A 17,948-nucleotide genomic window follows, 5' to 3' on the forward strand; every position below is an offset into this window, starting at 1 on the left:
ACAGTGCGGCTAACAGAAGTTTTAATATAACTGCATATACCTGTATAATATAATGCATACTTATCTGTGTTATGTCAGTTTACCTCTATTATAATGTACTTTTACCTGAGCTCTTTTTCTAAGTCTTATATCATCTAGCTCCTACCACTGTATATTTTACGATTTAATTTCTGCTCCCACCAAATCTCCACTTTTTTATACTCAATAATAAACTTCTGCAGTGCAGACACTTTTCCCACACTGTACTATTACTTGCGTTTCTAGAAATCTGCTCTCTCCTACATTCTGTCTTCATTCCTACTTTTAACTTTTCTTCCCCTATTACATCCTTACTATTACCATGTTTTCTTCAACTCCGACCTTCACTCAGTGTCTACCTAATCTTTTGTTCTGCCCCTTGCTTCCACCTTTATCCTTTCCCCCTTGTCTCTTCCATTTCCTCTTCCCCTTATCTCCTCTCCTCTGTTTACCTTACTCCTCATCTTCTCCCATTACTCCACTTTCATTCTCTTATACTCCACAGGGCTCCTACAATCTCACTGCTAATCCCTCCTCCCACTCCCCTCTCCAGGTCACTTTACCCCACATCCATCCACACATCATTAATTTCCCTTCCTGCCCACCTTCTACTGGCTCCCCTTCTAGCACTGGAGTCCGCACCATCGCTACACTCTATTCAGCTCGGTCCCCCAAATTAATCTCACCCCCACGCTACAGCAACCCTGATAATCTCATTCAAATCTCTCCAACAAACTCTGTCCCTCTATCCTGTGCCCTCTGGAATGCCAGGTCAGTCTGTAATAAACTGGTCCCAACCCATGACCTTTTCATCTCCAACTCCCTGAATCTCCTAGCTATTACTGAAACCTGGATTTCACCTTCTGACACCGCTTCTCCTGCAGCTCTCTCCTCTGGGGGCCTCACCTTTTCCCACACCCCACGACCTGGGGGTCGCCATGGTGGTGGTGTTGGGGTCCTTCTATCCCCTGGTTACTCATACCAACCCATTCCCTCTGAACCATCCCTCACATTCTCTTCATTTGAAGTCCATGCTATACGCCTCTTCCACCCAGTACACATCCAAGTAGTTGTCATTTACCGTCTCCCTGGCCCTCCCTCCAAGTTCCTTGACAACTTTGCTTCCTGGCTCCCTCACTTTCTCTCCTCAGACCTTCCCTCCATTATCCTAGGTGACTTCAATATTCCAATTGATATCCCCACAGAATCCTCTGCCTCCAGACTCCTCTCCCTCACATCGTCACTTGGTCTCTCCCAATGGACCTCCTCACCCTCCCATGTGAGTGGCCATGTGCTTGATCTGGTCTTCACACACCGTTGTGATATTTCTGACCATCACCTTCTCTCTTTTAACCTGTCCCTCTCTCCTTCCCCTCCTCTACCTCCAAAAGCCTCCATTACTAAGTGTAACATTGACGCTATCAACACAGGTTCCTTTTCTTCCCTGCTTGACTCACTTCTCTCCCCTATCCTCTCTCTCTCCTGCCCTGAACAAACCACTTCCCTATACAACGCCTCCCTTACTTCTGCTCTGGACTCTGTTGCCCCAGCGATCACTACTCACACTCGCAGATCTACTCCTCAACCCTGGCATTCCAAATGCACCAGATACCTGCAAAAGTGTTCTCGAACTGCCGAGCGACAGTGGAGAAGATCACGCTCTAAGGCAGATTTTCTCCATTTCAAATTTATGCTCTCATCCTATAGTGCTGCGCTCTCCCTCTCTAAACAGTCATACTTTAAGAACCTCATCTCCTCTCAGTCCTCTAATCCCCAGCGTCTCTTCACTACTTTCAACTCCCTCCTTCGCCCACCCCTCCTCGTCCCCCCTCCTTGCTCACTGCCCTTGACTTTTCTACCTACTTTACATCTAAAATTGATTCCATACCAGTCCCCCAGCTCTCCACCTCCTCCTTACCCAAATCACCCCTCCCCATCAACTTTACCAACTCTAACATCCTTCTCCCCTGTATCTGGAGAGGAAGTCATGACTCTCATCCGGTCCTCCCCCCCTTCCACATCCCCCCTTGATCCCATCCCCTCCCGCCTCCTCCGCTTCCTCTCTCTCTCTGCCTGCTCCCATCTTGCCCACCTCATTAACCTCTCCCTCTCATCAGGCATTGTTCCTTCTGCATTCAAACATGCCCTTGTCTCCCCCATTCTTAAAAAACCCACCCTTGATCCTAACCTTCTTTCTAACTACCGACCCATCTCTCTCCTCCCCTTAGCCTCCAAACTCCTTGAGCGGATTGTCTACAACCACCTTACCACTAATCTACCTTTCCTCCCCTTATCTCTCCCCCTCTCTTCTGACTCATATCTCCAACTGTCTTCCTGGATGTCCCAGCGATTTCTTAAACTTAATATGTCTAAGACAGAGCTGATCATCTTCCCACCCTCCCACATCACCTCCCTTCCCACTATTTCTTTATCAATTGATGGAATAACTATCTCATCTAGTCCCAAGGTGCGCTGTCTTGGAGTTATCCTGGACTCATCCCTCTCCTTCAAACCACATATCCAGAACCTTTCACAGTCCTGTCGTTTCCATCTCAAAAATATTTCTAAGATCAGACCCTATCTCACCCAGGATGCTACTAAAACCTTCATACACTCACTGGTCATCTCCAGATTGGACTATTGTAACCTCCTCCTATCTGGCCTCCCCAAATCCCATCTCTCTCCTCTCCAGTCTATCCTTAATGCTGCTGCACGGCTTATCTTCCTCTCCAAGCGCTCTACATCTGCCTCCCCTCTCCTACAAGCTCTCCACTGGCTCCCCTTCCCTTTTAGAACCCAATTTAAGGTTCTCACGCTCGCTCACAAAGCCCTCACCCAATCTTCTCCCATATACATCCCTGATCTCATCTCCCTTCACGCTCCTCTCCGCCCTCTTCGCTCAACTAATGCACGCTGCCTTTCATGCCAGCTGATTACTTCCTCCCACTCCCGCCTCCAAGATTTTGCCCGCACTGCTCCCCACCTCTGGAACTCTCTCCCACTCCCCATCCGACTCTCCATCTGTTTGCAATCCTTCAAATGGGCTCTCAAGACCCACTACTTCATCAAAGCCTTACAGCTATCATTCTAACTCCTTGCTACATGCTCCTTCGTCCCCATCTACCCCATCTGTGTCAACCCAGTTTGTCTTCCCCCACCTTTTTTAGAATGTAAGCTCTCACGAGCAGGGCCATCTACCCTCTTGTGCTTCACCTTACTATAGTGTCATTTACTTCTTACTCACCACTAGGGCACCTAACACTTGGTTGCTTATGCTCTGTTGCTTATCTGGGTGATATGGTCGCTAATGTAGCAATATATATCATCCATTTCCTGTATTGTATTGTTCTGTAAGTCACTAGTATACAATTTGTTTTTGTACTTTGTAAGGCGCTGCGGTACACTTGTGGCGCCATATAAATAAGTGATAATAATAATAATAATTGGGAGTGCAGATATATTTTGACTCATCCTCGTATTTGTTCTTTATCATTTGGTTCAAAAATAGAGAGAATTCCAGGTAATGGTCCCTTGTGTCATGAAATAATTGATTCTTGTTCTCCAGTTATTTAGGCTTAAACAACATAAATGTTCACCTGGCCAGGTTGTGCGTGCGTGCGTGTTGGCTGCTGATTATTGTAGTTCCTTTCTGCACTCTGAATCAGCCGCAGCAGATATCTCAACCATGGTTCTACTGACATGAGCTGTGTATATTACTTCCCTCTCTATTTTACTACCTCCTGCTTCTTTGTCTTCTCTCTCTGGGTGCTGCTTTCTAGACTAATGCTGAATACGGATCAATTATATAATTGGATAAATATAACTAACTGGATTTCCACTTACAACTGACTGGTTTTCAGACTGACACCTGTCTTATTTTATGCCTCCGAATCATAGCTCCTAATTTTCTGTGTAACATGACTCTTTTTACTCTCTGTTATGCTTGCCTCCACCTCCATATAGCCTACTCACGGTTCTCCTATGTAACTGAGATTGTCCCTATTCCCACTTCTTAACTAATTATGTCTTGTTTAATCTTCTTTTGCTTTCTAAAGTGATTCCCAGTTTCTCTTTCATTATTCCTCGTTGTCATCCATTCTTCCATCTCTCCTTATTATTCCTATTTCTAACCTTCGTCATTGTCTCTTTATACCTTCTGTGTCTTCTACATTCCATTCCACATCTCTCCTGCCTATTACACAGTACCAGTTATACGCTAGTTTCCATGAAAAGTATCCTCCCTCTCTCAGTGAGTGTCAGTTTTTGTCTTCACCCTGAGCCATCCACAGCTGTTGCCACAGGCATCTGATTGGCTGTTTAGAAGACATGGTAGGATGATGGCTTTTTAACTCTTACATGGTTTTATTAAATGGTGTAGAGGAAACAGAACTCCTGGAACGTATGCCGTCCCCCCATAACAATGCTGTTGGAGGCGGTGTTGACATCATGCAGAGGGAGTAGCTAACATGAGTAGGTGTAGCTACTGTGTGTATTTAACTGGAAGATCTGTGAATAAATGGACATCATAGTGCTACACTTTGGTGGATATAGGTGATTTGAGGCCCTGGGCTGTATGAATGCTATTAGTTTCAACTGTACAAGTGATTCACACCGTATGTTAAACATAGATTATACAGCTCACCGTTCACTGCAGGTGTGTGGACATTGTACATATGAGACTTACATGGTCCTGGCACATGCAACTTGCCTTGGTCCTGAATCAAATAATGGCCACCTCCCTTTGTCATACATTATGTTCCCAACCCTTCTTGCCACCTACAGTTCATAACCTCCATCCCCTTGTCACATAATCCTCCAATCCTGTCACCCAGTTAAATGTGCCTCACAACCCACCTACTAACATATGCCAATCAACCTCCCTCCCATAGTCATAAACCATATGTGACTATTGGAAGGAACGTTGGGGTCATATATAACAGTGAGAGGGAGGTTGGGGGATATTTGTAACTATGGTTGCGAGGGTGATTACCATAAGACACAATGGGGTGTGGGAGGGGGGCATATGTGGCAAAAGGAGGGAGGATAGAGAAGCATATGTGACAAAACCAAAAGGTGAAAATAAGAACGCTCGGTGCAAGTGAAGTACCAGGTGGCTCCCTTGTGCTGGCGTATCACTTTGCATGGTGTATTGAGACTAGGACTATAAGGACACATCAGTAATAGCCTTCCAATTTAATAAGTAGACAAATTTCCAGCAATGAGTCCCACCTATAAAATAGCTAATAGATTTAATACAGACCCCACATTGCAGTATTCACCCGTGCAATATTATAATAGCCCCACCATCTATACATTCCATTAATAGCCCCCATTTAATAAAGAGACCCCATATTTATTTGATTAATTCCCTTCATTACATTAAAAGCCCCCACCAGACTCCCACATTACATCAATAACCCCCCTAATACCAACAACCCACATATAATTATACCATATGTCACAGAAAAACTCTAATTTGAGCCTTATAACATGCGAGTGATAAAGCATTAATCAGAAACAATCATTTGATCTGTCTAAATCACTGATTAAAAGCCCAGTAATCTTGCACAGTCACTATAAATTCCCAATTTCTTCCACCACCACTTTTGTTTCAAGAGCTGTCTGCTCTTTACAGGGAGCCTTGATTACTGTCTGCTTTATCTTGCTGGCATTAAACTTTCAATTTATCCCAGTTATCATTAGCCAATTAATATTCTGTATCAGAGTTATGTAGTATTTATGAACCCCAAATTCTTTGGCATGTGATTTTGATTAAGACTTATTAAATTATGATTAATATGAGAAAATACTCACAATGCTTAAATGAACCCTAACCCTAAACCGGAGCCTAATATGGTCAGACCATGGTCTTGGACCATCAGTCCCAAATGCAAATTGTTTAAAGAAAAGATGGACGAAATAAAAAGTAAATAAACAGGAACAATGATTAAATAGCATACATACTTCACATGTTCTGCCACACTATGGGGTAAATTTACTAAAGTGAGAGTTTTTAGAAGTGAGTTTTAAAAGTGATGTTACCCATAGCAACCAATCAGATTCTAGCTATTATCTTCTAGAAGGTGCTAGTTATATGTTAAGTAGAATCTGATTGGTAGCTATGGGCAACATCACTTTTAAAACTCACTTCTAAAAACTCTAACTTTAGTAAATTTACCCCTATGTGTCATATTCTAGTCTCTAGTAAGTAATACATGAAATCTTCTCTCTCTTTCTCTCTCTCTCTCTGTATATATATATATATATATATATAAAGAGAGAGAGAGAGAGAGAACATATGTTTTATTATACTAACAAAAATACATTAAATAAAACATATAACAGTATTCAATTGTATGTTTTTCAGATACACTTTTGAAAAGGAACGTTTGATTATAAAGAATATAACGGAAAAGGATGAAGGCACTTACACTTGTGTAGCAAACACTACCTTGGACAGCGTCTCAGCTAGTGCAATGCTCACTGTTGTTGGTAAGACATTCACCTTATTTCTATGCTGTCAAGTAATTTATTCATTACCATTTCTATATATTATTTCCAATATTTTATATTGTGGTTAAACTATTGTGAATAACAATTATCTGTCAAGTTCTTTTGTTTATTTGTACTCTTCTGGTTTAGCTACTCACTGTCTCAACTATGCTTAACACAGAACCAAGACAAAAACTATAAAATTCAAATAAATCTATCTGAACACGACATATTAATTTTTCATTGTATGAGATACAGATAAAAAACATAAAGTAGGCTACCCTGATTACATCCCAAATTGTTACCATGCAAAAATACACTCTCAGCCACACACTCTTCCCTTACATTATCTTCTTTCCCTGCAGCCTCACTGTTTTGGACCTTACTCGTTAGTTTACACCTACACTCTTGCACTCACTCCTGTTCTCTTTCATGCTATTCTGTTTGTAAGATTGTCTAGACTTGTGGGAATGTTTTGCAGTAAAAAAGGGAAAATTAATGAAGTTATTTTAATCAATACCATTCATTTAGTACCCCAGAGAATAAAACATCCCAGGAAAATAACGGTTCAGTAAAGCATACAAAAAATAACATCATAGGAAAAGCTCTATGTCTAGTCTATTATTTATATATCTGCAAAAATAACTTTAAACTTGATCTGTATTTTTGGCTGGATGAGGTTTCCATATTAGATATTAACAGTATTATATGTAACCATAACCTAAATATTTGATTTGATGCCCTTCTGCAGCATGACAGAGGAAAATGAGAGCTGAATATTTATCTTACTACTACTACCTGCTCTGTATAGTTATTACAGTACATCATGTACATGCTACTGTAGCTATTGATCTTTACTAATATTGTGTTAATATCCCTTGCAGCAGCTACTCTACCACCACCTGTAAAGAACGGTAAACAGACACACCCATCCATTATGCATAAACATATCACACCTCATGTGCATTTATATATGGATTATACCGTTGCATGATATTTTATTTATATATACGCATATGTTAAAGGGGAAATACACATTGCACTGTTGTATGTGCTCTAGTTGCTTAGAGATTAATAATGACATCCTTGCTGAAATGGTAAATTTAAATGACCTGATGGCATTAACTATACCGTAATATGTAAAGGTTCTGTTTCCGACTATAGAGGGCGTAGTCAGTGACCAAGCTCTGCATTTACACCAACAGCATGAAATCATGCTCTGTTCTTTAATAAAGTACTACACTCCCTCATTTGTATTCTCGATACTTCCCCTTTAAGTACTGTAGGCTGCTATTTTAATTTATTTTAATTATAATAAGCTGTTTACTTTTTGCATGGCCTCTGCTGTAGTGAAATTGTTCTTTTATTTGCACATACTGTATATACAGTATGTGTGTGTGTGTATCCACTGCTGGAATGATAGGGTTCCTCAGGTCATACTAGTCTTGTGTTGTAGTATATGTATTTGTTAGAAGTGTTGTTGTGTATATGATGTATTAGTTTTGTAGTGCTGATATTAATGTCATTGCTGTTAACATGAGGGCACATGTGCTTATACTTCACTTGCTGCGTAATCCACTCTCTTGCAGCCCCTTACTTACTTATTAACAGAAGTATACCATAAAGAAGAAATAGCTGGTTAACTTTTTGGACCCTTTATCCTAAAAAGAAATGCAATATTTTGTTCAGAAAATCTCATTGCTTTATGGCTGCTCTAATAATCTTTACTATTTGTGCACTTATTTTCTCTGCTTTATTATTTAATTGTTTTATCCTGGTTTATGACAGATCTACAAGCATCTTCTGTCTTATCTTCCACAGCTGTCATTTGCAGTGTAATGTTCAATTGCATGGAAATGGATTCACTTTTTTTTACACCACATGAATACATAGATTTGCTTCAGAGATTCTTTTCTGGCATTGTGGCTAATCTCTCTCAGTTATACAGGAAGCAGCCTATTTGCACAATATAATGGATAATTTGACTTTCAGATCGCCCAGACGCACCTTCGGATTTGGAATTGACTGATGCTCTTGAAAGAAGCGTGCAGCTCTCGTGGGTGCCAGGAGATGACAATAACAGCCCTATCACGGGTAACTTAATATGTAAAAATAAAATCTGCTGTCAGTTTCCCACTTAGCTCTCATCCAGTTAAGAAAAATATAAAAAATATGTTATTGGAATAGTCTTTATTTCAGTGCTATATTTAAGGGACCCTCTTGTGTCCTGTGTGTGATTTGTTTTTTGAAATACAGTTGTCAGTAATGTCATAATTAAATTACCTGCCAAGCATTCCCTTATGACAGGTGTTGCCAACCAGTCAGATAATGAAAGGATATAGTCAGGAATATTAGTAGATAATTAAGAGCGCAGTAAACGATCAATTTATGCAGCAGGCGAGTATCCACATTAAGCAAGTAACAACACAAAAATACTTATAAATCAAATGTAAAAGGTAAAAGTGGAAACCTTCAACCAGCGCTCAATGATGTCAGATGTCAATTGGAGTCTATTTGAAATATGCTATATTAAGGAGAGCAAACTTAGAGAAATCCTCCAAAAGATTTTGTGATAAATTAATAACACATACAGTATATATGTATATGGTTTAACTGTACTCTTAGGGCCTGATTCAGACCCACTCGCAAGCGGCTGTCCGCTCGCAAGTTGGTCGATGTTGTGCACTGCGCATGCGCACGACGGCTGGAGCTCCGTCGTGCGCATGCGCCAGACGCGACGAGCGAAGGACTTTCCTTCGCTCGTTGTGTCTGATCAAAGGGGGCGTGCTGTCGATGTTGATTGACAGCACGCCCCCTTTGGTGGGCGTGCCGGGGGCGTGCCTCCCTGACGGGGGCGTTCCCAAGGGAACGCCTACCGTCAGAAGCCGGCCCACTGACATCACTAGTGATGTCAGTGGGAGTGATTTTGGCTCTGATAGAGCCAAAATCACTCCGGGCCTTGCGGTTGAAAAACTCAACCGCAGGCTCCGGCTCGCAGTTGCGATGGTCGCGATGGTCAAGACCATCGCGGCCATCAAACTGCACGCTCGTATAGGCTGTGGGTGGTGACCCACAGCTATACGAGCGTCCAGGAGGATGCTCCATAATTATGGAGGGCGGCCCTACTGTATAAATCCTATTCCTACCCTTGATGGTCGGTGGTGTACGCAAACATGGTGAAGTATAGCCAAGGTTCGGATCAAGGCAATGTTCAGCGACACATGTGTGGATATAAGCCTTATATGGGTGGCTCAGGGATTCAATTCACAGGTGCATGGCGTCTGCACCTGTGAATTTATCCAAAACCCGGAGTCTAATACACATGGCATTATACAATAGCCATCATGTTGACTGGGTGAAAAGACCGGATGACATGAGGACGGCGGATGTCAATCTCCGGCGTTCAATAAACGGGAGTCTCTGGGCCGCGGACCGGAAGTAACACATTGGAACACAAACATCACTTTCTGTGTCAGATAACCAGATGAAGGTAATCGGAACACATCCGGTATAGGGCTATGTAAACCCCAGCAGTTTAGTGGCATACCATCCGCTCCTGATGAAGGATCTACCGAAACGCGTTGTGCAGACTGCATGCCTGGACCTGGTTCTTTGAAAGGGATATTCTGTATACGTTAGCGGAATCTTGAACTGGGCTCCTTACACACCTTATTGCAGTGGTACCGCGCTATGTGCCCGGGACCCTCCTGCTTGATCAAGCTAGCCCACCGCAATCCCCAGCGAGGGAATCTCCTTTTAAGAAACTTTATGGATTCATTCTCACATGATGTTATATGTATGGTCTGTGATTGATGTCTTTTATATATGTGTACTTTTGTTATGTGTGAAATTAGAGTAAAATGAAAAATTGTCACACTTGCAAGGTATATCATTATTGTTCATATTGATACCTTGTTCTAGGTAAACATCTTTTAGATCTAAGCGCCGGGTATTGAATACACCACCCTTATTATCATTGTTAGTTTTGGCAATCCTAAAACCTTCTCACATACCCTTTATATTCCCCTCATACCTCTCTACAAGCCCATCAGACATACTCACATAACCATCAGACTTCCCCACATACCATCATACCTCTCCGCATACCCCTTGTATGCCCATTAGAACTCACTACATACCAATAAGACCTCCCAACATGCCCCTTACATGTTCATCAAATCTCCCCAAATGATAAAATGTTCACAATAATCATCAAAAGCACAGCTCTTTACCGTGTCCAGTGGAGTAGAGTACAGAAGGCTTCAAATATTCTAATGCTGGGTACACATTAGATGATTTCTTGGCCGATAAGCCGGATTGGACCGACATATCATCCGGATTGTCTACGGTGTATACACTATGTGCGTTCCCTCGCGCCGGCATCAGCTGCCGACACCACGAGGTGAATGGTGCAGGTGAAAGCTATAACGGGTGGTTATTCACCAGATCGTTCAGTGTGTATCGACCGCCAGATATATTGTGCCGTTGTACCACCAGCCGTTGCACAACCAGCCGTTGCATTGGCAGTTCACCTAGTGTGTACCTAGCCTTACTCTGCGTATTAGCTCACTCTGCTATTGTTGTTGAGGATTGAACTGAGGAAGAAAGCTTAAGTAAACAGCCTATATCCCACTCAGATCTCCCCACATGCACCTCACTTCTCCTCACATGCCATCAAGCCTCTCCACTTGTTTCTTGTTTCTTAAATGCCCTTCATACCTCCCCATATGCCATGAGACCTTTCCATAAGCCCATGAGACCTCCCCACTCAGGCCTTCCCACATTACCCTACATGCCCATCAGAACTCCTCCCCATACCCATCAGAATTCCACCACATATCCCTTAAATACTTATCAAACTCTCTCCACGTGCCTCTTACATGCCCCTCAGACTTTCCAGAATGCACATCACAACTCCTTTACATACCCATCAGACTTCACAGAAATTCCTCTCACAACCCCTTAGGTCTTCTCACATCTCCCTTACTTACCTTTATCGCTGGAGCCAGCATTAAGAGCAGAAACACAGGACAGTACTTTACACTATCCTCCTCCCCTAATAGGATTACCTCCCTGCATTGTGCCACTGTAGACCTATGACTTGTTGACTGGGAAGCAATATATTCAACCCATACTTTATAATTCTATGATGGTAGATAAAAAGTATTGCAGCTGTGTTACATGATGACCAAAATAAGTTAGATGTAGTAAATTAATTATTGAAATTGTGTCTTTTTTCATTTTGAAATCAATCTCACATTTATGACTCTAACAACCTACATAGTATTTTGTCAACCTGACTGAAACTTTTAGAGAGTCAATAATTTATAAGTAATATAAAAGTGTGTAAAGCTTGTTAATCTGTCTTTAGAATTTATCATTGAGTATGAGGATGCAATGCGTGACCCCGGAGCTTGGCACATCCAGACCAAGGTGAATGGTACACAGGCCACATCCACTCTTTCCCTTTCTCCATATGTCAACTACTCCTTCCGTGTCATTGCTGTTAATGAAATTGGACGGAGTGACCCAAGTGAATCATCTGAACGTTACATTACAAAGGCAGCAGGTTTGTAAACTACAAAACAACTTTTTTTTTAATAGCAATATAAAATTATACGCACATGTATGATACATTGTGTACATGCGTTTTGTCATAAACTAAATGTTTTACTTTTTGCACATTCTAAATAGTTGACAAGCAATGAGAGCATTATAATGAGGGTTCATTATTATGTCATATTTACTGAAATCATTTGAAGAGTTAGTGTAGTGTCACATCTAACATGCAAAAACAATTAGGAAGCACTAAATAACACAAACTTATTTTGTTATTTTCAGAACCTGAGACAAGTCCGTCCGGTGTTAGAGGAATAGGTACAGAGCCAGACAACTTGGTAATCACCTGGAAAGTAAGTCTGACTATCTTTCTAAGTCTGACTATCTTTCTTATATAACAGTCTTCTCCTAAACCCATTAGGGTTTATAGAATGTGGTAAATCAACACTGTTTATCAGAGATCTATCTTTATATGGTACATTTGGAGCTTAATTTACTGACAGTGTTTAAAAAGCTAAGAACTTTTATTCCCCTGATGCAATAAAATGCATCAGGGTGATAAGTGCGCATTTCAGCTGCAATTTTATGCTCTAAATGCAGCCAAATTGTGCATTAGATGTGATTGTTCCATGACTTACTGCTTTTTCATCCTAACCCAAACAGCCTATGAAAGGCTTTGATTCTAATGGACCTGGTCTTCAATACAAAGTGAGCTGGAGACAGAAAGACGTTGATGAGGAATGGACATCTGTCACAGTTGCAAATGTTTCTAAATATATTGTGTCTGGCACTCCGACATTTGTTCCATATGAAGTGAAGGTTCAATCTTTAAATGATCTTGGATATGCTCCAGAACCTACTATTGTCATTGGACATTCAGGAGAAGACCGTAAGTCTTAGTACCATTAAAACAAGTACTCTGAATTGAATTAGCCTGAAATGCACAGTAATTAATGTTTTTTGTTTTTTTTACACTAGTTCCAATGGTTGCCCCTGGTAATGTGGAGGTGGATATTATCAATACCACATTAGTAAAAGTTCAGTGGGATTCTGTCCCTCTGACATCTGTCCGGGGTCATCTACAAGGATACCGGGTAGGTGTTTCTGCTGCTCAGATAGCCTGCGTGTAACAAGCACTTTCTAGATGAATTTATTTAAGAGAAAAATGTGAAAAAGGTCTTCACCTGCATTTTATTACATATCGTCTATTTAGGTGGTAGGCAAAAAGTTTATTTTCAAGGGCTGCATAATTGACTAATATATATATATATATATATATATATATATATATATATATAGAACAAGCCGTTGACACTTGAGACGACTTGGAAAAGAAGACACTAAGGGGTAAATTTAAGTGAGAGTTTTTAGAAGTAAGTTGTAGAAGAGATGTTGCCCATAGCAACCAATCAGATTTAACTCAATACTTTGTAAAGTAACCTCGGTTGGCAATTACAGAGGTCAAACGTTTCCTGTAGTTCTTGACCAGGTTTGCAAACACTGCCGCAGGTATTTTGGCCCACTCTTCAATGCAGATCTTCTCTAGATGTGTCATGTTTTTGGACTGTTGCCGGGCAACACGGACTTTCAACTCCCTCCACAGATTTTCTATTGGGTTGAGGTCTAGAGACTGGCTAGGCCAATCCAGGACCTTGAAATGCTTCGTACGGAGCCACTCCTTAGTTGCCCGGGCGGTGTGTTTGAGGTCATTGTCATGCTGGAAGACCCAGCCAAGTTGCATCTTCAATGCTCTTACTGAGGGAAGGAGGTTTTTCTCCAAAATGTCACGATACATGGCCCCATTCATCCTCTCCGTAATACGGATCAGTAGTCCTGTCTTCTTTGCAGAAAAGCATCCCCAAAGCATGATGTTTCCACCCCCATGCTTGTTTCCACCCCCATGATGTTTCCAACACCATACTCGTGGGTATAGTGTTTTTGAGATGCCACTCATCATTCTTCTCCCTCCAAACACGGCATGTGGAGTTTATACCAAAAAGTTCTGTTTTGGTCTCATCTGACCACATGACATTCTCCCAATCCTCCTCTGGATCATCCAGATGGTCATGGGCAATTTTTAGACAGACCTGGGCATGTGCTGGCTTAAGCAGGGGGACCTTTCGGGTGCTGCAGGATTTGAATCCATGACGACGTAGTGTGTTACTAATGGTAACCTTTGTGTCTGTGGTCCCAGCTCTCTTGAGGTCATTGACCAGGTCCCCCCATGTAGTTCTGGGCTGATCCCTCACCGTTCTCAAGATCATTGATACCCCACGAGGTGAGATCTTGCATGGAGCCCCTGGTCGAGGGAGATTGTCAGTGATCTTCCATTTTTTTAATAATTGCACAAACAGTTGATCTCTTCTCACCAAGCTGCTTGCCTATTGTCGAGTAGCTCATCCCAGCCTTGTGCAGGTCTACAATTTTGTCCCTGGTTCCTTAGACAGCTCTCTGGTCTTGGCCATGGTGGAGAGGTTGCAGTCTGAGTGTTTGAGGATGTGGACAGGTGTCTTTTATACAGTTAACCAGTTCAAACAGGTGCCATTAATACAGATAACGTGGAGGATAGATGACCTTCCTAAAGAAGAAAAAGCCAAAATTGTTTCTGGTTGGTAGGTGTCCAAATATTTATTTTCCGCAAGAATATATAAATAAATTGTTTAAAAATCATACAATGTGATTTCCGGAATTTTTTGTTCTGATTCTGTGTCTCACAGTTAAAGTGTACCTATGATGGAAATTACAGACCTCTCTCATCTTTTAAAGTGCAACAACTTGCACAATCGGTGGCTGTCCAAATACTTTTTTGCCCCACTGTATATATATATATATATATATATATATCAACACTCTGTCACTAAGCAAGCTGATAGCCCACAAGGTAGACAAGAAGAACCAGCACTCACGTTTAGATGAATCCATGGGTTTATTCACATAATATTCACATAATAAAGAAAAATACATGCAGCATCAGCTGACAGTAGCCCGACGATCGTTTCAACTGCCATCCAGTTTTCCTCAGGGGCCCCTGAGGAAAACTGGATGGCAGTTGAAACGATCGTCAGGCTACTGTCAGCTGATGCTGCGTGTATTTTTCTTTATTATGTGAATAAACCCGTGGATTCATCTAAACGAGTGTTGATATTTAATTTTTTTTGGACCAGGTACCCCCCCTGCCAACAACGTTATTTGAGTGCCATCTCTTATGCTTTTTATATATATATATATACACACACACACACAGTGCATCCGGAAAATATTCACAGCATGTTACTTTTTCCACATTTTGTTATGTTACAGCTCTATTCCAAAATGGAGTATATTAATTTTCCTCCTCAATATTCTACACTTAATACCCCATAATGACACCGTGTAAAATGTTTTTTTGAGATTTTTTTGCACATTTAGTTAAAAAAACACTAAGAAATCACATAAGTATTCACAGCCTTTTCCATGAAGCTCAAAATTGAGCTCAGGTGAATCCTGTTTCCACTGATCATCCTTGAGATGTTCCTACAGCTTAATTGGTGTCATCCTGTGGTAAATTCAGTTGATTGGACATGATTTTGAAAGGCATACACCTGCCTATATAAGGTCCCACCCTTGACAGTGCATGTCAGAGCACAAACCAAGCAGACCAGTCAAAGGAATTGTCTGTATTGTACAGAAAAATATATGCTACTTTGAAGGTCCCAATGAGCACAGTGGCCTCCATCATCCGTAAATGGAAGAAGTTCGGAACCACCAAGACTTCCTAGAGTTGGTCGGCCGTCTAAACTGAGTGATTGGGGCAGAAGGGCCCTAGTCAGGGAAGTGGCCAAGAACCCGATAGTCACTCTGTCAGAGTTACAGCATTCCTCTGTGGAGAGAGGAGAACCTTCCAGAAGGACAATCATCTCTGCAGCGATCCACCAATCAGGCCTGTATGGTAGAGTGGCCAGACGAAAGCCACTCTTTAGTAAAAAACACATGGCAGCCCACCAGTAGTTTGCCAAAATGGACCTGAAGGACTCTCAGATCATGATGAGAAAAAGATTGAACTCTTTGGCGTGAATGTCAGGCGTTATGTTTGGAGGAAACCAGGCACCGCTCATCACCAGGCCAATACCATCCCTACAGTGAAGCATGGTGGTGGCAGCATCATGCTGTGGGGATGTTTTTCAGCGGCAGGAACTGGGAGACTAGTCAGTATAGAGGGAAAGATGAATGCAGCAATGTACAGAGACATCCAGGATGAAAACCTGCTCCAGAGCGCTCTTGACCTCAGACTGGGGCGATGGTTCATCTTTCAGCAGGACAACGACCCTAAGCACACAGCCAAGATATCACAGGAGTGGCTTCAGGACAACTCTGTGAATGTCCTTGAGTGGCCCAGCCAGAGCCCAGACTTGAATCCAATTGAACATCTCTGGAGAGATCTGAAAATGGATGTGCACCGACACTTCCTATCCAAGCTGATGGAGCTTGAGAGGTGCCGCAAAGAGGAGGGGGCGAAACTGCCCAAAGATAGGTGTGCCAAGCTTGTGGCATCATATTCAAAAAGACTTGAGGCTGTAATTGCTGCCAAAGGGGCATCAAAAAAGTAGTGAGCAAAGGTTGTGAATACTTATGTACATGTGATTTCTTAGTTTTTTGGGGTTTTTTTAATTAAATTTGCAAAAATCGCAAAAACTTTTTACACGTTGTGATTATGGGGTATTGTGTGTAGAATTTTGAAGAGAAAAATGAATTTATTCCATTTTTGGAATAAGGCTGTAAAATAACAAAATGTGGAAAAAGTTACGCGCTGTGAATACTTTCTGGATGCACTGTGTGTGTGTGTGTATATATATATATATATATAAAAGCATAAGAGATGGCACTCAAATAACGTTGTTGGCAGGGGGGGTACCTGGTCCAAAAAAAGCTACGAGCTGATACTTTTAAATGTATTTTGTACTGTAGGTCTACTACTGGAAAGCACATAATCCACTGAACAGACATAAGAGGCACCTAGAAAAATGGATGCTGACATTTGCTGGAAACCGGACCCATGGAATGCTCCCCGGTTTATTACCCAACACCCACTACTTTCTCAATGTCAGAGTGGTCAATGGCAAAGGGGAGGGACCTTCCAGCAAGGATAATTACTTTGAGACCCCAGAAGGAGGTAATCTACTCATTTTGCATTAAAATGTGTTTAGTCAGAATTAAATTGCCAGTAAATGTTACTTTATTAAGACAAGACAAACATATGCCTTAAAATGTAAAAATCGGAATAGAGTGATCTTATAGCTGATGTAACTATTTTCACTGCCCACTCCCCTCCTCTCACACTGTACATGCCAAATTACATCTTACTTACTGGGAGATTTATCAACCCTTCTAAAGAAGACAAGTGGAAGTGGTGTCTCTAGTATGCAATCAGATGCTAGCTATCATTTTATGGAATGCACTAGTAAATTAAGTTTGACAAATCTCCCCCTAACTCTGCACAATCCATTGTATGGTTCACGATGAATGGTGCAGACAACATGCCGAGTGAGAGCTCGGTCACCTCACAGAAATATTCTCTAGTTGTATATTTATGTAAATAGATTACTAATAATTCCCTTTTCTTCAAGCAATGTTGTATTATGAGATAGAACTGAGTAGTTGTCAATAATAACAAATCGATTTCCTCTGTAGCATAGAAAGTAATTAAAGTGCATGAACAGAGTAGTTTGTCACTGAACACTTATATGCAGAATGACAACAGTTAGCTGCTAGTGGAATCTACCACCTGGGTCTGGGTCTCAGATGTTCCTTCAAAATGCACTGCTGCTCCTTTCCACAGCAGAGTCCTTCCGAGACACCGAGTAACACTTATATGGAGAGATAAACAGTGGGTAGGATTCCCA

The 17,948-nt window shown here is 41.6% G+C and overlaps 1 protein-coding gene across 20 annotated transcripts in view; it reads left to right on the forward strand.

Annotated features, from left to right (window-relative positions):
* The window catches only part of NRCAM (neuronal cell adhesion molecule), a 263,101-nt gene that overhangs the window by 191,667 nt on the left and 53,486 nt on the right, over positions 1–17,948 (forward strand). For 13 of the 20 annotated variants that reach the window (XM_088457770.1, XM_088457830.1, XM_088457808.1 and 10 more), the window contains 8 exons: positions 6,386–6,510; positions 7,395–7,424; positions 8,503–8,604; positions 11,882–12,079; positions 12,352–12,422; positions 12,733–12,958; positions 13,048–13,163; positions 17,014–17,218. In XM_088457770.1, the coding sequence (XP_088313896.1) occupies positions 6,386–6,510; positions 7,395–7,424; positions 8,503–8,604; positions 11,882–12,079; positions 12,352–12,422; positions 12,733–12,958; positions 13,048–13,163; positions 17,014–17,218 (1,073 nt within the window). The remainder of the gene's footprint in view (positions 1–6,385; positions 6,511–7,394; positions 7,425–8,502; positions 8,605–11,881; positions 12,080–12,351; positions 12,423–12,732; positions 12,959–13,047; positions 13,164–17,013; positions 17,219–17,948) is intronic. The other 7 variants (XM_088457799.1, XM_088457871.1, XM_088457853.1 and 4 more) reach the window with 1 other exon arrangement.

Source organism: Taudactylus pleione, unplaced genomic scaffold (genome assembly GCF_031769625.1).
Source record: "Taudactylus pleione unplaced genomic scaffold, aTauple2 ptg000041l, whole genome shotgun sequence".
NCBI lineage: Eukaryota > Metazoa > Chordata > Amphibia > Anura > Myobatrachidae > Taudactylus > Taudactylus pleione.